The 26,946-nt window shown below is 39.2% G+C and overlaps 1 protein-coding gene across 1 annotated transcript in view; it reads right to left on the bottom strand.

Moving 5' to 3' along the window:
• Positions 1-26,395, bottom strand: part of ACVR2A (activin A receptor, type IIA) — a 95,646-nt gene extending 69,251 nt beyond the window's left edge. The window contains exon 1 of the mRNA XM_010839949.1: positions 25,700-26,395. Coding sequence (XP_010838251.1) covers positions 25,700-25,754 — 55 coding nt within the window. The 5' untranslated portion in view covers positions 25,755-26,395. The remainder of the gene's footprint in view (positions 1-25,699) is intronic.
• Between the last annotated feature and the right edge of the window lie 551 nt (positions 26,396-26,946).

Raw genomic sequence — 26,946 nt, 5'->3', positions numbered from 1 at the left:
AAAGGGCAATATATTATAATCCTTAGAAATGCAATTTTTTAAAAAGCAGAAATTTCTAAAACTTTGCACAAAACAGACAAGTTATTCTACATGGATACTTCAAGAAGAAACATAGCTTTTACTTAGAATTCAAGAGTTGGTGTTACTTCTCAATTTAAAAATCCACAAGAGTTGTTACGGGGGAAAAAGAAAAATAAAAATCTTAAAGAATAGCAGCTAAGGCTTTATCTCATCTGTACCCAAGTTAGTTTTTGAAATATATTTCCTATTACATTTTCTATCTTTTCTTTTCTGTCTAAAAGAAGTATTCAACCTATCTATAAATATTATATTTACCATCTCAATGCTCGTACATTATGCTGGTCACTCCGTAGTAAATCTTCTTCCTCATTAAAGGCCAGTTGTTGAAATCCTACCATTCTTCCCAGGTCCAATTAAAGGCCACCACCCCCACATACGATTCTTTATATATCTAATCAATGAACATGAGTTGAGCACCAACTCTACCAGCACTGAGGCAGGCAGCAAGAACTCAGAGACAAATTAGACAAATTCCTTACAAATCTAATGTAAATAGAGAAAACTGGAGCAAGTGTCAATAACGTAGGAGAAAACTGGAGCAAGTGTCAATAATTTAGGAAGTATAGTATTAAGTGGACGAATAAGACGCTATGGGAACACAGAAAGGAGTACATCAGAGTTTGCTAGGAAAGAGCAGCCCCACAGGAATGGCAGGAAGTAGAAAATGAGTAGAGTCTGGAGGCAAAAAAAACAAGTATGTGGGGAGAGGGGAAAAAGAGTTTGGCAGGTGAAAGAAAGAGTTTGGTAGGAGGGGAGAGGAGAGAGTTTTCTTAGTGTTACAGGATCAAAGCAGAAGATGGTGGTGAGAGGAAATAAAGTTGGAAATGATGAGTTCCAGAGGGTACTACTGTTTTTAAGTCACTCAGTTGTGTCCAATTCTTTTGACATCCCATGAACTGTAGCCTCCAGGCTCCTCTGTCCATGGGATTTCACTGGAGTGGGTTAGTCAGGGCACCTTTCTGACCCAGGGATAGAACCTATGTCTCCTTCGTTGGCAGGCGGGTTCTTTACCACTGAGCCACCAGGGAAGCCCAAAGGGTGTTATAAATCATGTTAAAAAGCTTGATGCTGAAAATCCTATGTAGGTGATGAAGTCAGTTCAGGGGACTTAAGCTGTTGAGTGTCAGGGTCAGATCTGCACATTCATGATAGATGTCAGTATCTATCGTCTCCATGGTTTCTAACACAGAGTACAGAAGACAGATTTTTCTTTTTCCCTGGTGCCTCTTTGTTTGCTTTGTTTGGAAGTGGGGGGAGAGAAAGGTCTGTTTAAGAGACCAGGCAAGGAATAGTAAGGGTAGAACTAGCACACTGGTGACTGGAACAGGCAAGCAAGAACAGATTCAACAAAAACCCAGAAGGTAAAAACTCTGTGGGTTTGGCAGAACACTAAAAAGCAAAGCACTGAAGATGGCACCCAAGTATCTGGCTCCAAAAGGTTTAAATTTTAATCTTCCCCTTTCTATAAGCTCTCTCCTGAACCAGCTCCTCAAACACATGAACATCTCAACTTTAGCTTTCTTTCCATGTCTTTACCTCCCTGCTCAGCCAACATCTCCTAAAACGTAATCGACCACCACCAAACCTATTGCCTTATTCACAATGCATTCCCCATCTTCTACAACACTGTTTTTGTCTCCACCATTCCACTGAAATGTCTCTTGCTAAAGTTACAAATAATCTCCAAATTTAAAATTCTAGTGGTTAACTTTTCAGGTTCTATCTTATTTGAGCTCTCTGGCACTGTCAAATATTTTCTCCATCAAGATTTCTTACAATGACAGTATACTTGTTTTCCTTCTACCTTTCTGGCCACATTCTACAAGCTCTTCCTTGTCCTTTCCCCCTATCCTGAAAAAGTTAGTATTTTCCATTGTTTGATCTTTGGTTTTTTCTTTCTCCTGCCAAATTGATTCATGCCTGTAAATCTACTGGCTAAAAATTCAAATCCTTCTCCAGCTTAGATCTATATCATCAGCTACTCTATCAGAATGAGCCACAAGTATTTTGACCTCTCTCTGATGAAAATTTAATGCATCTCTTTATGCTAAATAGCACTAATCTGACGAAGCATTCTCTGGCTCAAAATGGCCCTTCCACAGCCTTCAGCATAAAGTTAATGTGGTATGTGGTAAGTCACTTTAGTCGTGTACAACTCTTTGCGACCCCATGGGCTGTAGTCCACCAGGCTTCTCTGTCCATCGGACTCTCCAGGCAAGAAAACTGGAGTGGGTTGCCATTTCCTTCTCCAGGGGATATTCCCGACCCCGGGATCGAATCTGTGAGTCTTGTGTCTCCTGCTCTGGCAGGCGGGTTCTTTACCACTAGCACCACCTGGGAATACTCCTTTGGAAATCAAGTTCTGATCCCTGCCTATCTCTACGTTCTCACTCGTCACTGCTCCACCATATCCCATAATATGCCTTATGATCTAGGTCTCATGAACTAATTCCAGTTCCTCAAACATGTAATAACTATTCATGTCCCATATAAGCTGTTCCCTCTCCCTTTGTCTGGCCACTCTTGGCTCCTTTGGTCACTATCTACTTAAAGTACAGGTACTGACAGCATAGCATCACCAGGAGCTTATTAGAAATGTAGACCCTCAGGCCCCACTCCAGACACAATGAATCAACATCTGCATTTTAATATTATCTCCAAGTGATTCACATGTCTATAAAAGCCTGAGAAGCTCCACGTTAATTTACTATGTGTGTGTGCGTGTGCACTCAATCATGTCTGACTCTTTGCAACCCCATGGACTGCAGCCCACCAGGCTCCTCTGTCCACTGGATTCTCCAGGCTGGAATACTGGAGCAGGTTGCCATTTCCTTCTCCAGGGAATGTTCCTGGGTCAGGAATCAAATTTGCGTCTCTTGTATCTCCTGCACTGGCAGGTGAGTTCTTTACTAGCTAAGCCATCAGGGAAGCCCTAAAGTACTATGACCACTATTAAAATATACAACAGGTACCACAGAAAAGGGCAAATCTGGCACACACCACTTTCAGAGTCTTAGTTTAGATCATTCCCTTACACACACTGCTTTTGACTGAGTAGTAAAGAATTCTATAAATGACTCTCTTGTTCTTACAGTCACCTCTCTCCCTCTAGATTTAATACTTCATACCATTTTGCTGGCACAGACACTGGCTTCACTGACTGGACAATTCTCACTCTCTGTACTGAGGCTTTACATCCTCAGACCCTGAGGTTTCCATAACGGCTGACTCATCGCCAAAAAGCACATGCACCAGACTTCACAACGTAAACAAGTCCTCCCACCTTATTCACCTGGTAAAATCCTCAACATCTTCTGATTATCTCAAGCAACACTGAGGGAAAATATTACCTGACTCCCTAAAAACTGAATTAGGCTATCTTTTTCTATAGTCCCAGGCACGCTAATATAATGTGCTGCATAACTGCTAGTTTACTAATTATTCTCCTCCAACTAAGTTGTGAGTTCTCTAGAACAAAGACTGTATCTTATTCATCTCTATATTCCCAGTTCTGACATATACTTAATATTTACTGGATGACTAATAATTAAGTCTGGAGCACCGGAGGGAGATCAAAGTTAGAGATTTAACTATGGACACCTACATTTAGTTACAAGTGAAAGAACAGAGATGGGATTACTTCAACAAGGAAGAGTATATAGATGAAGAATTCCTTGGGGATTGAACTCTGAGAAACACAAACTAAAGGGATGGGCAGATTGAAAGCTGACGTGTGAGGAGCTATAGTCAGAAACACCAAGAAAGCAAAACGGACAAAAGAATTTCAAGAAGGAACAGGTAGACAATAGGATCAAAGTTACAGGAAAGTCAAGCAGTAACCAAGTATGGATAACACGGGTCCTTTAGATTAGGCAAGTAGAAAATCATTAATCTTTGAGGGAATTATTTCACTTACTTTAGGATAACAAGTCAAGAGAAAATAAAACGTAGATATGAAGCCAGTGTAGAACAGAAACTTTTGAAGACAGAGGAAAAAGAGAGACTCTTTCATTTTAATGTATTCAATAAATATTTACTGAGCACTGGACACTAGGAATGCAGTGATTAACATGAGAGCCATAAGCCCTATCCTCATGGTGCTTTTATTTTAGCAGCAATAAATTCAAAAAGAAAGCCAAGGCCTCAAAAAAGACTAGACCAAGTAGAATCTGAAAAGATTCCTCACCTAGTGAAGGCTTAAAGGAAACCAAAGCCACCACCCCCTCCCTCGCTTCAAAAAAGAGGAGACAAACATCTGTTAGTGCCTAACACCATTAATTATTAACACCATTAATAATTTTAATAATTAACACATGAAATGTTTTCTTCTACTACATTTTCAGTTTCAGAATGCGTATTATGTTTAGAGTGTAAGGTTTATCACCTCCAAAGTGACTCGTTTCTTGGACAGCCAATGACTTCATATTCTTTTTGTAGCCTCCATAATAACTGGCATACTAACCTAGACAGTATACTCAAAAGCAGAGACATTACTTTGCCAACAAAGGTCCGTCTAGTGAAAGCTATGGTTTTTCCAGTGGTCATGTATGGATGTCAGAGTTGGACTATAAAGAAAGCTGAGCTGAAGAATTGATGCTTTTGAACTGTGGTGTTGGAGAAGACTCTTGAGAGTCCCTTGGACTGCAAGGAGATCCAATCAATCCTAAAGGAAATCAGTCCTGAATATTCATTGGAAGGACTGATGCTGAAGCTGAAACTCCAATACTTTGGCCACCTGATGCAAAGAACCAACTCACTGGAAAAGACCCTGATGCTGGGAAAGATTGAAGGCAGGAGGAGGAGAGGACAGAGGATGAGATGGTTGGATGGCCTCACCGACGTGAGTTTGAGTAAGCTCCAGCAGTTGGTGATGGACAGGGAAGCCTAGGGTGTTGCAGTCCATGGGGTCACAAAGTCAGACACAACTGAGCAGCTAAACTAACTAAGGAGCACACAGTAGGTACACCTTAAATGACAGATAATATCAATCATAGCTACATGCATTCAGGATCAACAATATTTAAGTTTTCCTATAAATCCAGTCACTTAAATTCAAATCAAATCACTATGGCTTTATTAATCCTACCACTCATTTGCCATCTTTTATTCATTATTCCTAGTTTAAGAAACACAGAAGTAAGGGATTTCCTTTCTTGTCTATTCTCTTTTTATCTTTCAGTTTCCTGCAGGCTAATCTATAACTTAAAAATTACAGTAAGAGAAAACTGAAGTCCTTGAGTTTGGAAAAACAAAGTATATCTTTTTTTTTTTTTTTTAAACCAATTTGTCTTAATATGAATGCAGGCAAAGGAATCCCAAATCCAAATGCCAGAAACACTCATAGTTATCTATCTAACACATTCTTCCTTACCCACCAAGCATAGGTAACAGGCACCAAGTAAGTCATTAACAACCACTATCATTAAATTCTTTTTCAAATGTGAGTCAAAAAGAACCTTGGATTTCTTGTTCAACACGAGCAAATTTCAATTAATTCAACCTCTCTGAATCAAGGTATAATTTTTAAAAGATGCATTTACTTTGATCCTTTGATTCACTAATTACCCAAGTGATGATCAGAGCAAATGAATTCTGACCTAGTTCTGATTCTGGTTCACTATACAACCAAAAGGAACAATTCTGTTTCTCAGTCTTTAAACAGCTGTGCACAAACAACTAGTTTCATTTAAAAGGTGGAAAGCTGTGCTCTATCAGCTACAGTACCCATAATATATTATCAAAAACTCAATTTGATAACTCAGCATTTTTTGTTGCATATCAGGTTTTGAGGAGTACCACAAATAGCTGCTGTTAGGGTGGAACAGGGGGAAGGAATTCTGGCAGAATAGATTCAAAGGAAGTCACACTGCACTGGAATTGGTCATTCCTGTTTTAATAAACATTTTAGAATATCTGATTCAACAGAATAATAGAATTAATCCCTGCAGACCTTTGCAGTACTGTCTCTGCTACTTAGTTAGGCAAGTCACTGAGTCTCAGTTTCTTCATCTATAAAATGGGGATAATATTTATCTCGTAGGGTGAGTAACACATATTATCACTAAAACTTAAAAGTACTTAGCCCAGAGCAAGCAAAAAGCAGTGGCTATCAATAATAGTGTTTTAACAAATAATAATCTTTATTTTATATAATGACTGAGCTATAACATAACCTGCCAGTTACAATTTTGACCAAAGAAATGCAATAATGTAAAACTGTGCAGGCTTCCACGGTGGCTCAGCGGTAAAGAATCCACCTGCCAATGCAGGAGACACTAGTTCAATCCCTGATCTGGAAGATTCCACAAGCTGCAGAGCAATTAAGCTCATGGGCCACAACTACTAAGCCTGTGCTCTAGAGCCCAGGAGCCATAACTGCTGAGCCTACAAGTTGCAACTACTGAGTCTATGTGCTGCAACTGCTGAAGCCCTCAACACCCCAGAGCCCGTGCTCCACAACGAGAGAGGCCACTGCAAGGAGAACCAGCACGCCGCCACTAGAGAGTAGCTCCTGCTCACCACAGCTAGAGAAAACAGCCTGCAGCAATGAAGATTCAGCACAGCCAAAAATAAGATAAATATAAATATTAGAAAAACGTAAAATTGTGATGCACATGTAACGTAACAAACCTAATAATGACCCATTTGGAAAACAATGTTAGCCATTCTTCATCAAGAGCAAAAGTAATTAATAAAAGCACTTCTGCAGGAATCAAAGGCAGGATTTACCTGCAAATCTCCTTCAGCAATATTAACATAGGTGAGTTTATGGTTGCCATCAAGCTATCCAAGCAAGAGTAAAACCACCTCTGCCGTGGAATTAGAGCTCACTTTAGTGCTTCCTACTGCTGTACTGCTACTTCAGGCTCCTCCCTTTCCCAGAATCAAGCATGAATTTCTCAAAATATGGTATAAGGATGACCTGCAAAGTAACTACCTCTAGTATAAATATATGCAAACATTTCCTCCTCTAAGGGTGGGAGACAGCAGAGGATAATGAGGCAAAAGTTGGTCTTTACTTTTAAAAAAGAACACAGAACTTAAAAATCAGGGTTTACCTTCTAGCTCCACTGGTTAATGACTTCAGACTAATTCTACTATCTTAGAATCTGAGCTAAAGCAAAAAGAAACATGAAACCTATCTCAAACAGGTTCACAAAGTATCAAATAAGAACATATATGAAATCACTTAGAAAACTTTATAAACCATTAAGAAGAAGAAGGGGCTTCCCTGGTGGTTCAGTAAGAATCCACCTGCAATGAGGGAGACCTGGGTTCGATCTCTGGATTGGGAAGATCCCCTGGAGGAGGGCATGGCAACCCACTCCAGGATTCTTGCCTGGATATTCCCCATGGACAGAGGAACCTGGCAGGCTATAGTCCATGGGGTTGCAGAAGAGTCGGACATGACTGAGCGACTAAGCACAGCACAGCACAAGATGCAGCTAGTCTCCCAGAAGTGAAGACATTCAAATATTGAGAAAATACAACTAGGTACACTTTTGGAAGTTACAGTTATCCCCCTAACACAGCCATTTCCTTTGTCTTTACCTCATTTTGGGATAAAAGGTTTTGAGGTGCTCTTATTTGGGAATATATTACTGAATGATGCACTACTCCACTCTATAGTTTTCTGAAAGGATCTCCCCAGATTTACATAGAAAACAATTTTACCACCAAATTACATAACTGGAAATGTCAGTACAGTTGCCTCGTGGTATTCAAGGGGGACTGGTTCCAGGACACCTTTCCCACCCTGCACAAGGATAACCAAAATCCAGGATGCTCAAATCTTCTATACAAAATGGTGCAGTATTTACATATAACCTGTACATCCTTCTGTATATGTTAAATCACCTCTAGACTACTTATAATACCTAATGAAAATGTTATGAAAATAGCTATAAATATAACATAAATGCTATGAAAATAATAGCCAGTGTGCAGCAAATTCAAGTTTTGGTTTTTGAAGCTTTCTGGAATTTTTTCCTCAAATAGTTTTGATCCCCAATTGGTCAAATTCATGGATGCAGAACCCACGGATAGGAAGAGCCAACTGTATTCTTCCCTGAGCTGATATTTTAGAATTAAACCAGAGTCCAATAAATATATAAATAAATTTAACTGTTATAAAGAAAAAAACTATTGTATCCTAAACGAAACAGTGTAGCTATCTGCCAAATGTCAGTTTCTCACTAAATGTACTAGGATGCCCTCAGATTTTAGATTATAATTTTACTATATTGCACTTATTCATAGTCAATAAACAGTTTAAAGCTATATACTGTGCTGGACAAAAACAACAAGCAGCATTAGCAACTATTTTTCCTAAGACTTTTTTTAGAGCAGTTTTAGGTTCACAACAAAATTGAAAGGAAGGTGCAGAAATATCCCATATACTCTCTAACCCCACACATGCACAGCCTCCCTCATTATCAACATCACTCACCAGAGTGCTGCTGCTGCTGCTGCTATGTCACTTCAGTCGTGTCCGACTCTGTGCGACCCCACAGATGGCAGCCCACCAGGGTCCCCCATCCCTGGGATTCTCCAGGCAAGAACACTGGAGCAGGTTGCCATTTCCTTCTCCAATGCATGAAAGTGAAAAAATAAAGTGAAGTCGCTCAGTTGTGTCAGACTCCTAGTGACCCATGGACTGCAGCCCACCAGGCTCCTCCATCCATGGGATTTTCCAGGCAAGAGTACTGGAGTGGGGTGCCATCGCCTTCTCCGCTAGAGTGCTGCACTTGTCACTAAAGACCAACCTACACTGACACATCACAATTACCCAAAGTCCATGGTTTAGGGCTCACTTTTAGTAATGTACATTCATTCCATGGGTTTCATCAAATATATATGACATATATCCATCATTATAAAATCATACAGAGTATTTCTGCTGCCCTAAAATCCTCCATTCTCTGCCTATTCATCCCTTTCCTCCCACCCAACTCCTGGCAGCCACTCACCATTTTATAATCTCCATACTTTTTCCTTCTTCAGATACCATATAGTGGTAATCTACAGTTATGTAGCCTTTTCAGACTAGCACTTAGTAATATGCATTTTAGGTTGCTCCATGTCTTTTCAGGACTTGAGAGCTCATTTCTTTTAATGCTGAAAAATACATCATTGTCTGGAGGTACCAGACAATAGTTTATCAATTAACCTACTGAAGGACATTTTGATTCTTCCAAATTTGGGCAATTAAGAATAAAGCTGCTAGAAACATTTACATACAGGCTTCTGTATGAACATGTTTTCAATTTCCTTGGTAAATACCAAGATGTGTGACTGCTGGATCATATGGTAAGAAGATTTTTAGTTTTTTAAGAAACCACCAAACTGTCTTTCAAAGTAGTTATACCATTTTGCATTCCTACCAGAAACGAATGAGAGTTCCTGTTGTTCCGTATCATTGCTCGCAGCTGGTGGCGTCAGTGTTTCAGATTTCACACTACCATTCTAATAAGTGTGTAGTGGTACCTAGTTGTTTTAAACTCCATTTCCTTGATGATATCATATGCTTATTTACCATATGCTATTTACCATCTGTATATCATCTCTGGTGAGGTATCTGTCAAAGTCTTTGGCCCATTTTTTAACTGGGTTGTTTGCTTTCTTCTTGTTGAGTCTTAAGAGTTCTTCGTTTATTACAGATAACAAATATTGTGAATATTATCAAACATTGTGAATATTTTCTCCCAGTCTGTTTTACCTTTCAACTAGTATTTTTGAGCTATTCAGAATGCTTACTATATACCAGATATCATTCAATGCACTTTACTATGTTAACTCACCTACACTTTATAACAACCCTATAAAGTAAATACCATTATTATTTCCATTTTCCAGATGAGAAAACCATAGTACAGGTAGGTTACATAACGTGCCCCTAGATCACAGAGACAGAAAATAATGGAGCCAAGATACATGATCTGTCACTCTGGCTCTGAAGCTCTTGACCTACATCAAACACTAACTTAGCACTACAATGAATGAGTCTAAAAAAATTCCAGGTCAGCTGGAAGACAGACACATTAGCTGGCAATTATAATACAGAACATGGTAAGCAGTACCATCGAGGTAAGAGGTAAGGCCAAAAATATTGGTAAGGCTAAAAATATTAAGTCCAAATCTTCAGGTATTACCAGTTGAAACTTTTTCTATATAAATTAGTACTTTCCATTGCAAAATCAAGAATCCCACCTCAGCCTGAGAACACAAGTGTTTGTCATCCTTCCATTCAATTAACCAGGTATTTGTCCGCTATGATTTTGTTACATTTCTAATTAAGAACAACAGCCTTCCTATCAAATCTACCTCTTCCCAGGTTTAGGTATGTTTAGTCATTAAGTCGTGTTGAACTCTTACGACCCCATGGACTGTAGCCCACCAGATTCCCCTGTCCATGGGATTTCCCAGGCAAGAATACTGGAGGGGGCTGCCACTTCCTTCTCCAGGGGATCTTCCCAACCCAGGGATCAAACTGGGGTCTCCTGTATTGCAGGCAGACTCTTTACCAACTGAACCACCAGGGAAGCCCCAACCTCTTCCCAAGACAATTCCAAATCAAGTTAGACATCAGAATCAGCATAAATTTGTTGTCCCCATACTTCCTAACTCAACACGTAAGAGAAAGATATCTTAAACACGCCTTTTGAAATTTAAGTACTTAAAATGGGTAACAAAGTCTAGTTAAAAAGTACTGCTTAAGAGAGGTTGTCCTTTAATGACTAAAAAAGAACTATTCTCAACTAGCATATCAAAGCTACAAGTCTTCAAAGTCAAGATTTCTGCTCGTACCACAAGTAATAGCAGGTCCTTTTCTATCTGTACCCATTTACACACCGCCACTTGGGAACAGCCAATTCACCTGGATGACCAAGGTGGCCTAGCTACTTGGGTTTCCCTCCTCATTCTCCTTTCAGCTAAAGACAAGATTACGTTACTCCTCCCCACTGGAACCCTTGCTGTTTCTAGTATGAGTTAGGAGCCCATATTGGTGGTGAGATATGAAGGAGCAGGGAGAACAAAGAAGAAGAAAAATTAAAGGTAAAATGACAGAGGCCCTCTTTTCTAACACATCATGTCACTCTTCATATAGTTCCTATTTTCTTCCAGTGGCCCTGTCCTTATATTTAAATCAATATCTCAGGAAACCCGGTGAGTTGCCAACAATTGTGATGTTTTTCCAACTCAATGGAAGTCATACACAGCTTTTTTCCTTCTTTCCCTACAAGGAAAAACAACATAGTATATTGGATGAAGCAGATATTCTTAAGCAAGGTAAGAATACGGGTTCGAATCTCAATTGTGATGCTTATTAGCTGCATGACCCTGTTTTCTCATCTGTAAAACAGGTAACCACCTCATAAGGTAACTTTACTAGAAACACACTGTCCTAAGTGGTCAAGAGGCTTACTTTATATTTTTCATTTGGCTCTCACATACAATAAAAGGATAAAAAAAAATCTCGGGATCTGTACCTCAAACCCTTAGAACACAGGCTTTCAAACACTCTGATCACCAATCACAGTAAGAAATAAATACACTTTCACTGTGACCCAGTTCATATACACACACATAACTAAGGTTTCACAGAGCAATACTACTCTGACTGTGTGTGATTCATCTTGGTATCTTCTCTTTTCTTTCATTCTTCTTTCCCTGCCACCTTTCTCCCACCTAACCATACACACAAACCTTTTTGGTCCTGTGACCACACCACCCTATTAAAGTCCCAAGGAGCAGGGTACTCGAAATGAAGAGAACAGGGAAGAAGGAAATTCTGATAGTGCTGGGGAATGTCTGTGTTCCTTCTGGTCCAGGAAGGAATATTAAATCCATATTCCCTCAGAGACAGTGTTATTCCTGAGGATGAAGTTGTACTGCTGGAATTCAGAACACTGAAGGTAAAACAGGCTTGTAGATTGGTCTGGGAATGTAACCAACACAGATGACAATGATCCTATAAGAAAATGCTTCCTGGGTTCCAAACAAAGTTTTTGGAACATAATATATTTATTTCTAAGCTGGGGGAGGGTGCTACTTATACAATATGCTACGCCAGGGGTTAGAAAACTACTGCCAGTGGGTCAAATCCACTTTGCAACTTGATTTTGTACAGCTGCTGAACAATGGTTTTTACATTTTCAAATGGTTGAAAAAAAGAATACACGAGTTTGTGACATATGAAAATCATATGAAATTCAAATTTCAGTATCTATAAATAAAGTTTTATTGGATCACAGTCAAACTGATCCATTTACGTACTGTCTATGACTGCTTCTGTGTTACAACTAACAGAGCTGAGTAGCTGCAAGAGAGATTGACTAAAATATTTACTATCTGGTCCGTTATAAAAAAGTCTGTGGCCCCTATCCTAAGCACTTGAAAGCACTCAATATTCATTCACAAATATTTGTTAAACATCTACTAGGTGTCAAACACTGAGGAAACTACCGTGAATAAGTTGGGTTTGGTCCACCTCCTTGTAAAGACTAATGGAAGGCAAGTGGGTAAAAAACGCTTGGAGGAATAAGCAGCAGTTGATTTGTTGTAAGAACCATCAGTCACTGTAAGGAATGGATCTTCCTCTAAGATTTTATATTCAGTTGTTCACAGAGTCAAATCCTTTATTCACAGAAGAATTAGGGTAAAAATAAATGTCTATTGATGAAGAACCACAAATTCTCAATTAAAAGTGTTGTTGTAGTTCACTTGAACCTTTCCTATTGCTCTCCTTGGGAAAAAAAAAATCACTGTATTAATTACAAATACTTAATTTGTATTTTAAGGAAAAGGAAAAGGCAACCCACTCCAGGATTCTTGCCTGGAGACTCCCATGGACAGGGGAGCCTGGCGGACACAACTTAGCGACTATTCCATTTGGAATAATATTTTGAAGTTTTAAAATTTCCATATATGTGTGTGTATACATATACACATATATATGATATGAGTGTGTTTATGTCTATAGCCTTTGATCTTCACTGTTATTTTGTGAGGCAGTACTATAAACTCCACTTTACAGATGAAAAAACTAAGGTTATGGAATTTTCCCAAGTTCACATGGTATATCACATCACGATAAAGAAAGGCCCAACATCCAAGTCTTCTCCCTACAGAATGCTTGTTCTTTCTAATATACCTGTCCCCACACTGCATAATTAACTACTTTCACTGAATTTGAGATGAAGGACCTACTGTTGTTTGTTTTTGAGAAACCCATTCTTTTCAAGCAACAGCTACCCTTGTACAAACAAGACAGCTTCTATAACTAGTCCTTACTAAGTAACCACACGTTCCAACAACAGAAATTCTACAATTTTATAACAGACTAGGTTCATCTACTCTTAGGCTCTCTAGCTTAGTGAGCTGATATCTTTCCATATCATGGAAATACAACTAGATAGTAATCATAAAACTACTGCTTAATAAGCGTTGCTAAATACATGCTGCTAGACTAAGAATTACACATTTTGATGGAGGGCTATTTTTGAAATGAAAGATCAGATCTGCGGATGAAAGATCAAAACTACCTTTCACTGATTCAAAAAGAAAAAATATAACAACATTCTTCTCTGACCCTAATCTTTTCATTTTATTTCATTCTTCAGTTTGAATAGTTTATTCTTCAGAAAAATCATTCTGATAAGGTAGTTAATGGAGAAAATAGTACGTGATAGTCTGTAAGGTCCTCTAGGGAGTTAAACTCTCCTAATTTAACTGCTTCTATTATTTCTAGCCCCCTCAGGTAAGAGGCAATCTCTATTTACATTTTAACAAACAATACAAATAGCAATTTATTCCCTAATTCAACACCCAAGCCAGGTATTATGTATCTCTAAAGAACTAAGGAAGAGAATATCTTAAAAGGCTACCTGGAAAGATTTGTTATATAATATTTATATGGAATAAAAGGATGATTATTTAGAAAGGCATTTTACTCTTCTGAATGCCTACTAACCAAATTGCTTTACTATTACCATGCCCATCTTGAATAATTAATATCTTGTTAACTACCCTTACTCATTTTTCATCATTTTCTTTAAGTTTTGACTTATCATTTCTCCCCAAACCATTTAAAAGTGTACTTACAGAAGTTAATTTCAACTCTAAGCTTACACACAAATAATTAGCAAATTCCACACACTAATCTTGCTATGTGAAACTATACTACCAAGTAGCACAAAGCCTAATTACTTTATTTAAGGTAATAATAAATAAAGTCACCTATAATATTTACAGGGTGAATTAACAGAAGAAGGTGGCTTTACCTACATCCAAAATGAAAAGAAATGAAACCAAATGAAAAGAGACAGCCACCATTATATTTCTAACTGCAGTGATGTTTAACGTCTCTTTTGGCTTTATCTCTGTATAATAATGCAGTTTTTCCTAGTCAAAGATGATGCTGCTGAACTTCTGCCAATATAGTTGATTGTGCCAAGCATCACCTCCCCCTCCCACCAAGAGTACAGGCTTAAAATCTTTCAGATAAAAATATTCAAGCTAACTACTTAACAGAGGCAATAGCCCTGAGTAAAAATAATAGCCCATAGTATTAACTATTTATCCTTTCAGCTTTTATAGCAAGATTTTGATAAGCTGTAAAGATATCAAATTCCTAAGAATTAAGATATAAAATATGCTGGTTTCTGCTCCTGAATCTTCAGTCGCGTCAACAATACAGTATATTACATGATAAAACAATCAAAAGGTGCTCTTCTTAAAGAGAAAAGAAAAAAACAGACATTTGAAAAAAGAAGTAAACCAAAGTTCCAGAGAGAAATAAAAATGGTGAGTAAGTAACTAGCAGATGCATAGAATCTAAAGACAGGAATTTGCCACAAAAAATTCAGTAATCTCTGGCTTGGATTTTGTCTCTTTTTGAGTTTTTTGGGAGACATTGTATTCAGTTCTCATATGCACAATAAGCTATCCATTTTTCTTAAGTAAAAAGTAGGGAGAAAATGGGGTAACTAGTAAAATAAGAGAGTAAGACTGGGAAGTGTAGGCAACGACTAGAATACAAAGCTAGAAGGGATCTTACAGTCTCTCTAGCTTAGGCTGGCGTGAACAGTCTCCTAACTAACTGGTCTCACCTTCTCACTCCTACACACCTTCAATATACTTTCCAGACAGCTGCCAGTGACCTTAACACACAACACCGTTCAAGCTCCTCCTTAAAACTCTGCTTTCCACTGCCCTTTGGAGTTTAGTCTCTTTCCCAGCTTAGATCAAAAGCCCTGCATGATCTTGTCCCTATCAATCTCTCTAGTCCCATCCTTGCATCCATTTCTCCAGGCAGTCAGTCAGATATTTACTGAGCTTCTACTCTGCTAGAAACCATGCCATGCTCTAGGGATACTGTGATGAATACGTGAGAGAAACCCTCTCCCACAGAATTTACAGTCAAGTAGTGCAAAGGACAGATGATAAATAGGTAGATAAATAAACTTGAGTAATTAGAGATTGTGATATGGGACATGAGGCAAAATAAAGTTACCTCCTCAGAATCCTGTTAGAGCACATATGACACTCCTTGATGATTTTATTTATCTGACTGCTTACTTTACAACTGTTCGCTCTGTAAGCGCACTATCACGTGCGTCTTGCTCACTGCTCCATTTCAACCACTTAGCACTGTGCCTAGCGTGTAGTTCAACATTTATTTGTTAAACGAATGAATGCTTATTTCATCCTCTTTAATTTAGTGATGAGTAAGGTCTTCACGGTTGCCAAGGTCAAAAAAGTGTCGGCAGGAAAGCAAGAATTTAAATGAAAGACTCAAGTTTTAGTCCAAAATATTATACAACATTTAAAATACTGACCTCAAAACTCTACTAACCATGTTTTGAAAGCTTGTAGCTGGTAGCTGGTACCTTAAAACTGACTTTAGAAGCTTCCAAAACTGTATATGAAGTTTTAAAACACTTAATGTTTAGGTGAAATTGCCTATGAGAAATATTTTAAATTCCAACAAATACAGATGAACATTTACACCAATGTTTCCTTTTAATGCATGCTAGAACAAGGAGACGGAGAAGGCAATGGCACCCCACTCCAGTACTCTTGCCTAGAAAATCCCATGGATGGAGGAGCCTGGTAGGCTGCAGTCCATGGGGTCGCTAGAGTTGGACACGACTGAGCAACTTCACTTTCACTTTTCACTTTCATGCACCGGAGAAAGAAATGGCAACCCACTCCAGTGTTCTTGCCTGGAGAATCCCAGGGACGGGGGAGCCTGGTGGGCTGCCGTCTATGGGGTCGCACAGAGTCGGACACAACTGAAGTGACTTAGCAGCAGCAGCAGCAGAACAACAAGAACTTAACTCTTTATAAAAGAACTATGATAGCTGAATGTTCTAAATATTTCCTGGCACCAATTTGGCAGCATTACTGATATATTCTATGGCCAAATCATTTAGTCAAATATTATCTCATATTAACTTATAAGTAATTTACCAGCAAATCTAAAAAATCTCCCAAAAACTAAAACTGTATTTTAAATGTTTTACATACTACATTTTTTAAAATAAGACTTTAAGAAAGGTTAAAAACTGACATGTACATAAGGTCTACTATGACCCAGCTCCTGTATTATATGGCATATTATTTCCTTTACTACATCTTGGTTTACAAATTTAAAAATATTGTTTGACAGAAAACAACAAAATTCTGTAAAGCAATTATCCTTCAATTAAAAAATAAATAAATGAAAAAAAAAATTAATCTCATAGTTTTAGAAGCTTGCCCAGATCTGACAATTTGCCCAGGCCTCTTCCTCTTGAAATAATAAGCTTCCCCTTCAAGCTTGAATTACAATGTATCATAAAGATGTGAAGACCAACAGGTTTTTCCCAGGACAGGGCTCATTTCTATAAAATATAAGGTTAGTAATCAGTAGGAAAATTTTTTCTTAAAGCTTTAGATAAGATAGACTTATTACTATAATATGTAAAGATGATTCATCTTAAAAGGCAAGATTCATCTTAAAAGGCAACCCCTCCTTACATAAGCCTTTCAAATAATTATCTCATTGCTTTACAATTATTTTTGTTCAGCAACATTAGAGAATAAAATGATTCCCAACATGATTACAATTACTAATACCAAAGAAACTTTTATCTAGTCCAAAAGAAAGGTATTGAAAAGTTCAGGAAGCAGGCCTGAATAACATATACCAACCTCAGAAAAGTTTCTAAAACTACAATTTACTGTGAAGAAAATGTCTCACATAGATTTCAAATAATATAATTTGAATGACCAGTATAAGCATCACTGCAATTACTGGAATCTGACCATTATTTAAATACAAACAACATATTGAGCTACCAGAGCTTAGAATCAACCTCACAATGGAGACGTACCCAGCATACACTGTACTGTATGTAAGAGAATAATATATGCTCTCATATTTTTATGTATTATTTTCCCAAATCTATACTTATATTTTCATTCATGCTTATACTCTAAATCCATCTCTCACTATAGAATTTCTTTGGTTATGGAAGTGCTTCCTATTTTCTTCTGGCTTGTTATTTCTTTACCAATCTTATTTAGTAGTGCTGCCATTCTACCTAATCTCTAAGCTGTTTTTCTGTTCTATATTCCACATACTATAAGTATTTGGGATAGTCATCAGGATGTCTATCATCCACTCCTACCTCTTCTTGGTTTTAATAACTTTTCATCTGGATTTAACTCCCTCAACTGAGACTGTTCTACTTCAAGCAGTTCTAAACATTTTTCCATCACAGAAATTAGATTTAGTCAAATTTAGTCCAAAATTCCTATTTCAACTTGCCTACCATCCATAGTCAGGTTTACTCACAAATGCTTTCTGTATTCCAGATACCATTTTGTCCCTGTTCCCACACAGTAAGACTAATGAATATGCTTCTCAACCTCCTGCCAAGATATTTTTTTGCCTATTATTAGGACCTATCTCCTCCAGCAAGTCTTTCCTAAATGAAAAATTTGAACTACTCAAAATTACAATATAATTTTTTTTAGCACCTTTGTATGTGCATAAGTCATCCAGGTAGTTCAGAAGAGAAATGAGCTCAGCCATGGCAGGTCCACGCTCTGCCCTGGGACCAGTTTTCCCTATATTCTGTATGGAGGCACAAGTTCTCCATTGCAGATTAAATAATGAGCGTATTTTTCAGTGCACATATTTTTCATTGCACATATTTACTTATGTAGTTTCCTTCTCTACTCCGAATACTGGGTGGAGAGACTAAAACCAGTAATTGGGGAGAGCTTAGAACATATTAGTGGGTCACTGAATTAATTAATGGGGTCATAATCAAAAATTCATTAATGAAATAGAATATAAAAACAAAAATGTCTTGCATACAGTAAGTTCATGAAACTTCTATTTCTGATGCATATACCTATTACGTATATGGGAACTGAGTCATGATGCAATGTGTATTTCTTACTGCTGGTTATGGTCAAAAAAGCTGAAAGCCACTGAATTCGAAATACTCTAAGATGTCTTTTAAATCTATACAATTCAAATTATATTAAATGATTTAGTCTAAGGATCAGAGACACAGCATTTAAAAAGGGGGCAGAACTTAAGGATACTCAAAAAACAACCAGCAAAATCACTTTTTCTTAATAAAATGTCATTATTAAACTTTACCCTTAGAACTAGATTCATAAAGCTTTTACAGTAGGAAAAAAGTTTAGAGATCATCTAAGGAATGATGCTGAAGCTGAAACTCCAGTGCTTTGGCCACCTCATGCGAAGAGTTGACTCATTGGAAAAGATTCTGATGCTGGGAGGGATTGGGGGCAGGAGGAGAAGGGGACGGCAGAGGATGAGATGGCTGGATGGCATCATTGACTCGATGGACGTGGGTCTGGTGAATTCCGGGAGTTGGTGATGGACAGGGAGGCCTGGCGTGCTGCGATTCATGGGGTCGCAAAGAGTCGGACACGACTGAGCGACTGAACTGAACTGAACTGAACTGAATCCAAGTTTATTGCTTTAATACATAAAAGGAAAACTCAGGCCCAGAAATAAAAACATTTCACTTCATTCATTCAAGTAAACATTTGCTAACCACATAGTGGATACCAGGTTCTAGGTGTGAGTCTGTGAACAAAGAGAAGATGTCTTTGAAAAGCTCAAAGTCTATACTACATATATGCAAGTAAACATTAAGAGTAATTACTGGAATCAAGGTCATTTATAAAGAACAGAAATTAACTAATTCACTCTAGGTTAAATGGCAGAGAAATATTTTTTTTTGAAGAGGTGGTACTTCTCAGTCTTACAAACGAGGAGTTAAACAGGTAAAGGAGGAAGAAACAACATGTACAAAGGTACCATAGTCATATACAATAAAGAATGACACATTCAGGAAACTGTATGTTGAGTTTGTATACCTGGAGTATAGGGCACATGCTAGCATTTATGTGACATTTAATCTTGAAACCACTATGTGAGGTAGGCACTATTAATATTCCCATTTTGTAGATGACAAAATTTGAAGCACAAAAGGTGACGTGATCTGCCCAAAGTTAAGTTGTGAAATGAGAATGTAGTCTAAGGATCAGAGACGTTCTTAGACTACTCAGAATGTAGTCTAGAGTTTGATACCCTAGACTCTACAGCCTATACCCTTACTCTCTCTGTGCTTAGTCGCTCAGTCATGTCTGACTCTTTGTGACCCTTCAGATTGTAGCTGGTCAGGCTCCTCTATCCATGGGATTTCCCAGGCAAGAATACTGGAGCAGGGTTGCCATTTCCTTCTACAGGGGATCTTCCCGACCCAGGGATTGAACTAGTGTCTCTAGTGTCTCCTGCACTGCAGGGAGATTCTTTACCTGCTTTTAGAGAAAAGAGGCAGGATTTAAATGATAAAGGACTTTGTACGCCAGTCTAAAGACTTTAGATTTTATGCTAAAGGTGACAAGTGAAAGGTTTTAAGCAGGAGTGACAGATTCAGACATTTTTAAATGAGGCTAATCTGGCAGCTATGTGGTTGGACTGGGAGAGGAATTAGTGGCAGGGAAATCAGTTACAGTCAGAAAGGTACTATAATAAATTCAGGTAAAAGAAATGGCAGTGGCAGTGCTGGCACGAGAACTCAAGTCTACTGACCACCACAACCACTTTCTTGTCCAGTATCCAGAAGAACCTCCCATTTTTCCCCCTTAAGTCACCACGCTAATAGTTTAAGAAATCCAACCTCAGAAACAACAACACATTCCTTTCAGGTCCCTTTATTAAACAAACCATGGTCACTAGAAGTGTTGCATTTGTGAAAGTGACTAACACAATCCAATTGGAGAGCGACAGAAAGTCTATTGCTATCTGCAGTTTCCTTACCTTCTTGACTTTTTCTCCTTCCTCTATACATTATTCCTGGAACTTTCATGTTCAATAGTCGATTTGAAATCAATGTTTTGTCTAGACATGACTATTATAACCTAACAGAATTAAATCTACCACAGAGGAAGTGTAATGTGGTCTCAGCTGTGGCAAAAAATATACTCTCTGGTCCGGTCAAATTTTGGTTTAAACAAAGATGATGAATGAACAGTAATAAGACAGACTTTTTGAAAACAGCAAGAGTTAAAGAAAAAGAGAATATTAAAAAGGTGTGTGAGTAAGAGCAACGTAAAGTTCAAGCCATTTGATTTCAAGAGAGTAACACCAGCTCAAGTGTGTGCGGTATTCCAGAAACCAACAAATGAAAAGAACAGTAGAAAAGACTATCTGGTCAATTCTCGAGCATTCTAAATCTGATCTGTTTTCATTTAAACCAAGCGGAGCCCTCTTGAGCCACCCTTGATACTAAGTAACTGAGTAGGTTCCACAAGTAAGCAGCCTACAGTAGAGGAGCAACAGAGAAGATAAGCAAGAGTGGAAAGGAGAAAGGGACTCACATGAAAGGGAAGGAAGAAATGATAAGTTACAAAATATGGAATAAAACTGAGGAACACTAGTAACCTCAGTATCAAACGCTGCCAACCTTACCTGACTGAGTGGCACCATGACAATGGCAACATTAGAGAGCACGAAAAAACAAATTTGAGTCACAGATTTACAACATGCCAAAGATGAGAAATGAGAGTAATGACAAAAGTAAAAAAGCGATGAAAGAATTTTAGCATCTAAAGAGACAATTTAAAGATTACTAAAATCTCATTTGGTTTAGTTATGCTTTACTTCTCATGAAACAATGAGTCCAATGGACACAAAAGATGAAAATGTCAGCTAGTACCAGAGATATGTCTAGGGAGGTGTGTTACAAAGAAAAGTATGAGATTTATTTGCATGTTTTGTGAGAGCAACTTCAGAATTTTTCCTCTCTATGGTGTATAGCACTATTTACCTTAAGTACTTCACTGTATTTCTTATCCTGGCTGGCTAACTTCCTTAAAACCAGAGTTCAAAACAAAATAAGCACTTATTAATTATGGTCAAATGTTAACCTCAAAAAGGACAAGGGTCTGCAATAGATCATAGAATATTACTTAGTAGTATAGCCTAAACGAGTCTAATGGTAACCAAAATCCAGATAACAGATTCTTAAGAAAATTATGTAATTAAGAAATCACTTTAAAAGTTTTTTAAAATTAAAAATTTGCTAGATAAAGGAAATATTCTTTCCAAAAAAAAAAAAAAAACTCAAGGTGTAAATTCAGTTTTTCCATTCAGGGAAGATGTAATAGTGAAAATATTTCTTCCATATGACACTTACAAAACTTTCAGGCATCATGTTAATTCATCTCTTTTCTTCTCCCTCTGTCACCCTCCCTTCCTCCTCCTCCTTCTCTCTATCTCTCACATGCTGTCACCACATCATTCCGTGATTTCAATAAGGATAGGAGGAAATAGTCTTAAAGATGATTATTAAGAGCAAAGAAACTACTGGATCAAAAGCAAAAATAATTAAACTCGATACCTTGACCAATCACTCTTCATATCCATGAATATACAGTCTTCAAAAGTACTCCATCATAACAGATGATTGGAAAAAGTTTATTTGTTAACAGTCAGCAAAAGTATTTTTATTAAACTGCAATAGGATAAAATAACGTATATACCTAGTCTATTCTCCTAGTGACTCTAATTTTTAAAGATAATGAAAAGATGAAAACTCTCAATACAAGGTCACCTGGAGATCAAAAATGCCATGTACTTGTAAAATTTAGATGACTAACTGTGGGAGGGAGAGCAGAGACCTTTTACTAATATACTAATGCTTTTTAAAATTAAGAATTTAGAATAGGGCTTCTTACCCTGAACACTATTGACATTCACAGCCAGATAATTCTTTGTTGTGGAAGGCTGTCCTGTGCATCACAGGATGATCAGCAGCATCCCGTCCTCCACCCACTAGATGCCAGTAGCACACCCTCTCCTCCTCCCCCACAGCTGTGACAGCCAAATACGTCTCCAAAGGGCCCCTGGGGAAGAGCTGCCGGGCTGGGGAGCAAAAGTCACCCAAGCTTGAGAACTACTGGCTTATAAGCAGAAAAAAATGAAGGGAGGGTGCTGTTTTGTTTTTCTTCTGGTATTAATGTTCCAAGATAATATATTTGAATCTGATCACAGACTATATTTAAGAGATTCTGTCTTACAGAAAACAAAAGCATTTAATATCTATCACTTGTTAGTCAAAGTTCAGAAGAGTTCCAGAAGATTCACTGTACTCCAATGACCCCTCTAATCACACATACATGCACATATCCACACACACCCACACGGTATTGCCATGCCGATCAGAAGAAAATGCACAAAACTACTTTATCTCCATTTCTTATTTCATTAAATATATAGACCAGACTGTTTCAGTTCCCACAGAATCCAAAGGAATTCTCAGCTTATTCAATGCAACTCAAATACCACAATAGCTGCATCACTCTCGAGAGGATAAACCTAAACACTGGAGCAAGTATTAAACTCTTCCTCAGATTTCAACAAATTTGGAGAATGATACAAATTAACCACAATGCTTTAAAAACAAAATAACTAAGAAGTATATTTGTGTTTTGAAACAGAAGCTGAGTAAGGATAAGGACAATGAAAACATTCAAAATCAAAAGGAATCTGAAGGCATTTCAGGATGAGGGCAAAACTTAAAAATATTTCCCCCAGAATGAAAGGAGTGAATTATACACTTGGCCATATCCTAGAGGAACACTCTACATATCAGTCTCTAGTATCCACACCATGGGATGGAAAATGAAAAATCCAAGTCCACAAAATATTAAAGAGAACAGTAAACATCCATCCTAAACACCTGAAGTAAAACTGCTCTTTACTACTATTCTTCATTTGATTTTTAAAAAATCAAATATCCATAAAGAAACAAACAAAAAGTCAACTTTGGAAATGTTTTCTCATAAAAATAGCCATCCTCATGCTTCCAGCAGGCCAGATTAAATATTACACAGAAAAATCAATTAGAAAAAAAAATAATAATCCTCTTTGAGAGTGTATCTGATGCGTAACAAAAGACCTTTTAAAAAATCAGACATTTTAAGTATTAAAAATCTTCATGTATAAATATGGATTAAAGTCTTTAAGATTTATTTCAATTATCTTCAACAGAATTATATTTTAAACTACGACTTTTTTTAAAAACCTATTCAACAATACTTAATGAATTTAATATAAGTGCAATATCTATGTACTCTCCAGTAACAAAATTACTTTATTGGAAAATTTTAGCCCTATTAACCTCCTGACTCAGTGAAAATAATCCTACAAGAAACTAATGCTCAATTCTTTTTACTCCCAAGCCAAGCAAAGGAAGCTGTAAGATCTATAGCGACAGCCTGCTTTTCCAGAAGTAATACCTTGAGACTGCTCAAGAATAGCCTCCCTCAACAATTAGTGTGACTCCCGTGGGTTTGGGAGGGAATAATGTCCACAATTCCTTGGTCAGTGGCCATGATGCCCCTCCTCCTCAAGGGCAGGAGATCAGAAAAAGGGATATGAATAAGAGGAGTTCACCAACCAGAACATATAGGGGCAGAGGAGGAAGAGTACTACAGGAAAAATAAAAACTACACGGTTAGGTTAGGTCACAAAAAGCAAGAGGTTTAATGTTATCCAGTATTCATTCATTTCAGAGACACCATTGTTTATCTTCCTCCCCAAACCCTGCACAAAAAGAACCGTCAGCCTGCCTTAAGCATGTTCCTTCTTCCATTTAAACAGACATGATTCTTTTGGTTAATCTCTGGCAATGATCGCCATTTCACAAACACATTCAGCCCACCCGGAACTGATCAATACCACTACAGACATAAGACTAGACTTTATCCATTTATTAACCACAAGGAAATGTACCATTCAGCAAATTCTATACATTACAAAAGATTCTATTAAAAAGGGGGGCAGGGAGGACTGATGGACACCGACACACACACACACAAACACACACACCACAGAGGTACACAAAGAAAAGACTCCCACCCTCTAATTTCCCTGTGGCAAACGAGATAAAAGACATGGCCATGAAACCTGTCAATTCGTTGTCCCCCTATAATTCTATCTCACAACGTAATAACTGAATATTGAATTTTATGATAAATACATCCACTGCCACTTTAAAACTGTTTCATCTACAAACTAACTCTCCTCTTACGTACATCTGCACACCTTTGAGCTAGATGCTGTATTCATTTACAGAATTTCAAATACAAAAGCCTAGATAGTTTTCCAACCACTGGTTGCAACCACAGAACGTTCTCACAAAATCAAAATCTCAGATATAAATGGGCCAAATTCTTCTTCCAACCCTGGGCCAAAACCCATTTTATGACTACAGTGCATCTGACAGTATGTACAATTTCAAATGGGTTGTTCTAAATCGCAAACAATGCTCCAACACAACGCGTTTAAAATAAGTATTCCGTAGGTAAGCAAAATCTATGCCAGAAAAGAGCACATAAATGGTGGTTGAAAGCCAGCACATTAGCAACTCACAGTGGCAGACCTCTTCTGCACTGGGTTACTGTTAATACTCCAACAACAACAACTACAACTATTTTTAACACTGCTGGACACTGAAGTTGCAGAAAACGTGAGGGGACACCCAGATGAAATTGCTGATATAATGCATTGTTTCTCACGGTCAAAATTAAGTAGCAACTGACTTGATCTGCTGTGATAGTCACTGAAACACTGATTAAAAGACGTTAAAAATCACACACACAAACAAACAACAACAAAACACCCTTATTTTTGGAATATGCCGCACTAAAAGGACGTTTTGGAATATGCCTTTCGGGTCTCAAACCTTTGCATAAATTGTCACTTGTGGTATTTGCGGCTTAATTGCAAGCCAACCAGCGCTGTCATTCAGCGTTACGGCCACAAACCATGACTTTCTCACTTCCACAACAACAGAGCAGTCACTCTTATCAGTCGCCAACCAAACTCGAAAAGAGAAAAATTCATGGAGGTTTCCAGATCATAATCAGCCCGGGAGAGGGGGGGTGCGGAGGGCGGCAGCCGAGGGGCTCGGGGTGGGGAACCCTCCCCAGGCTCCGCTGGAGCTCGCCGACCCGACAACAACCGCGGCCTCCGGCAGCGGCAGCAGCCCCGCCGCGCCGCGCTCCATGCACCTACCTGAAGAACAAGAGATAAGAAAGACGGCAAACGCCAACTTTGCAGCAGCTCCCATTTTCCCGAGACGCAGGGGAAGCCGTAGGAAGTTCTCGTTAAATATCCAGTTCCCTGGGTCTTCCTCGGAGACAAACCTCCTGGTGTAAAATCAACCGTCATAAAACATATTCGGAAGCCCCGACCAAAAAAACGTTCACGGGGTCAAAAAAAAATAGAAAAAATAAAAAATAAAAAGAGCGAGCACAACAATAAAAAAAAAATGCACCACGGGGGGGAAAAATCGCCACACACAAGCACAACACACAAAACCAAACAACGAAAAGCCAACAACAACAAAAGCGGGTTTAAATCACTGTCAAAATCACTGTCAGCTCCGCTCGCCTCTCGGGTCTCTCCGAACAAAACGCCAGGCTGAGGCGACGAGGAGGCGGCGGCGTCCGCTGCCGCCCGGACAGTCCGGGAACCGAGCTGGGTCCGACGTCCGGACCGACCTTCAACCCGGACACCCAAAGTCCGCGGACCACTGGCGGCCGAGCTCGCGGCGGTGGCGGCCGAGACGGCGACGGTGGCGCGGAGAAGCAGCGGCGGGCGGCTGCGGTGGTGCAGGCGGCGGCCAAGTTCTGGTCCAGGCTCTGGCTCCGGCTCCGGGCTCCAGGCTCGGCCGCGTTTTCGGTCCCCTGGCCTCCGCCGGCCCCGCCCCCTAAACTTCCGGTTCCGGCCCGAAGCTGGAAGCCAGGCACGGCGAAGGAACGCTCGGCAGCGGCGGTGGCGGCGGCGGCGGCGGCAGCGGCGGCGGCGGCGGCGGCCGGGCGCAGAGCGCGTGCCGGGCCGTGAGCGCGAGGAGATTGTCGGGGAAGCGAGGCGGGAGCGGGGGAGGGGTAAGAGAGCGAGGGCGGGGCCGGCAGGAGGGCGAGGAGGCGGGGCGGACGGAGGCTCTTTACAGCGAGGCCTCGTCGTCCGGCCTGCTTGGCCTGCTGGGCGGTGGGGCTCGAGTGGGTGGCAAGTGAATGTTGTTGGGGTCTCGAGTGCATGGTTTCCTAATCGTGCTCCACTGACCTTTCAGCGGAGCGCACTCCCGAATGGTCAGGGGAGCCCGAGAGGAACAGGACCCGGGGCGGGGCGGGCGTCTGCGGCGCCTTGTCTTTCCTCTGGGGGGACGCCTCGTCCGCTCTTAGATCCCGGGCGCCGGCAAGCCGGGGTGGGACTTGGTCCTCCGCACTTGCCGACCTGCGGGAGCTGGTGTTTGTACC

Source organism: Bison bison, unplaced genomic scaffold, assembly GCF_000754665.1.
Source record: "Bison bison bison isolate TAMUID 2011002044 unplaced genomic scaffold, Bison_UMD1.0 scf7180017864139, whole genome shotgun sequence".
Lineage (NCBI taxonomy): Eukaryota > Metazoa > Chordata > Mammalia > Artiodactyla > Bovidae > Bison > Bison bison.
Note: the sequence above shows the minus strand (reverse complement) of the source record. Positions and strands in the feature narration are given on the sequence as shown.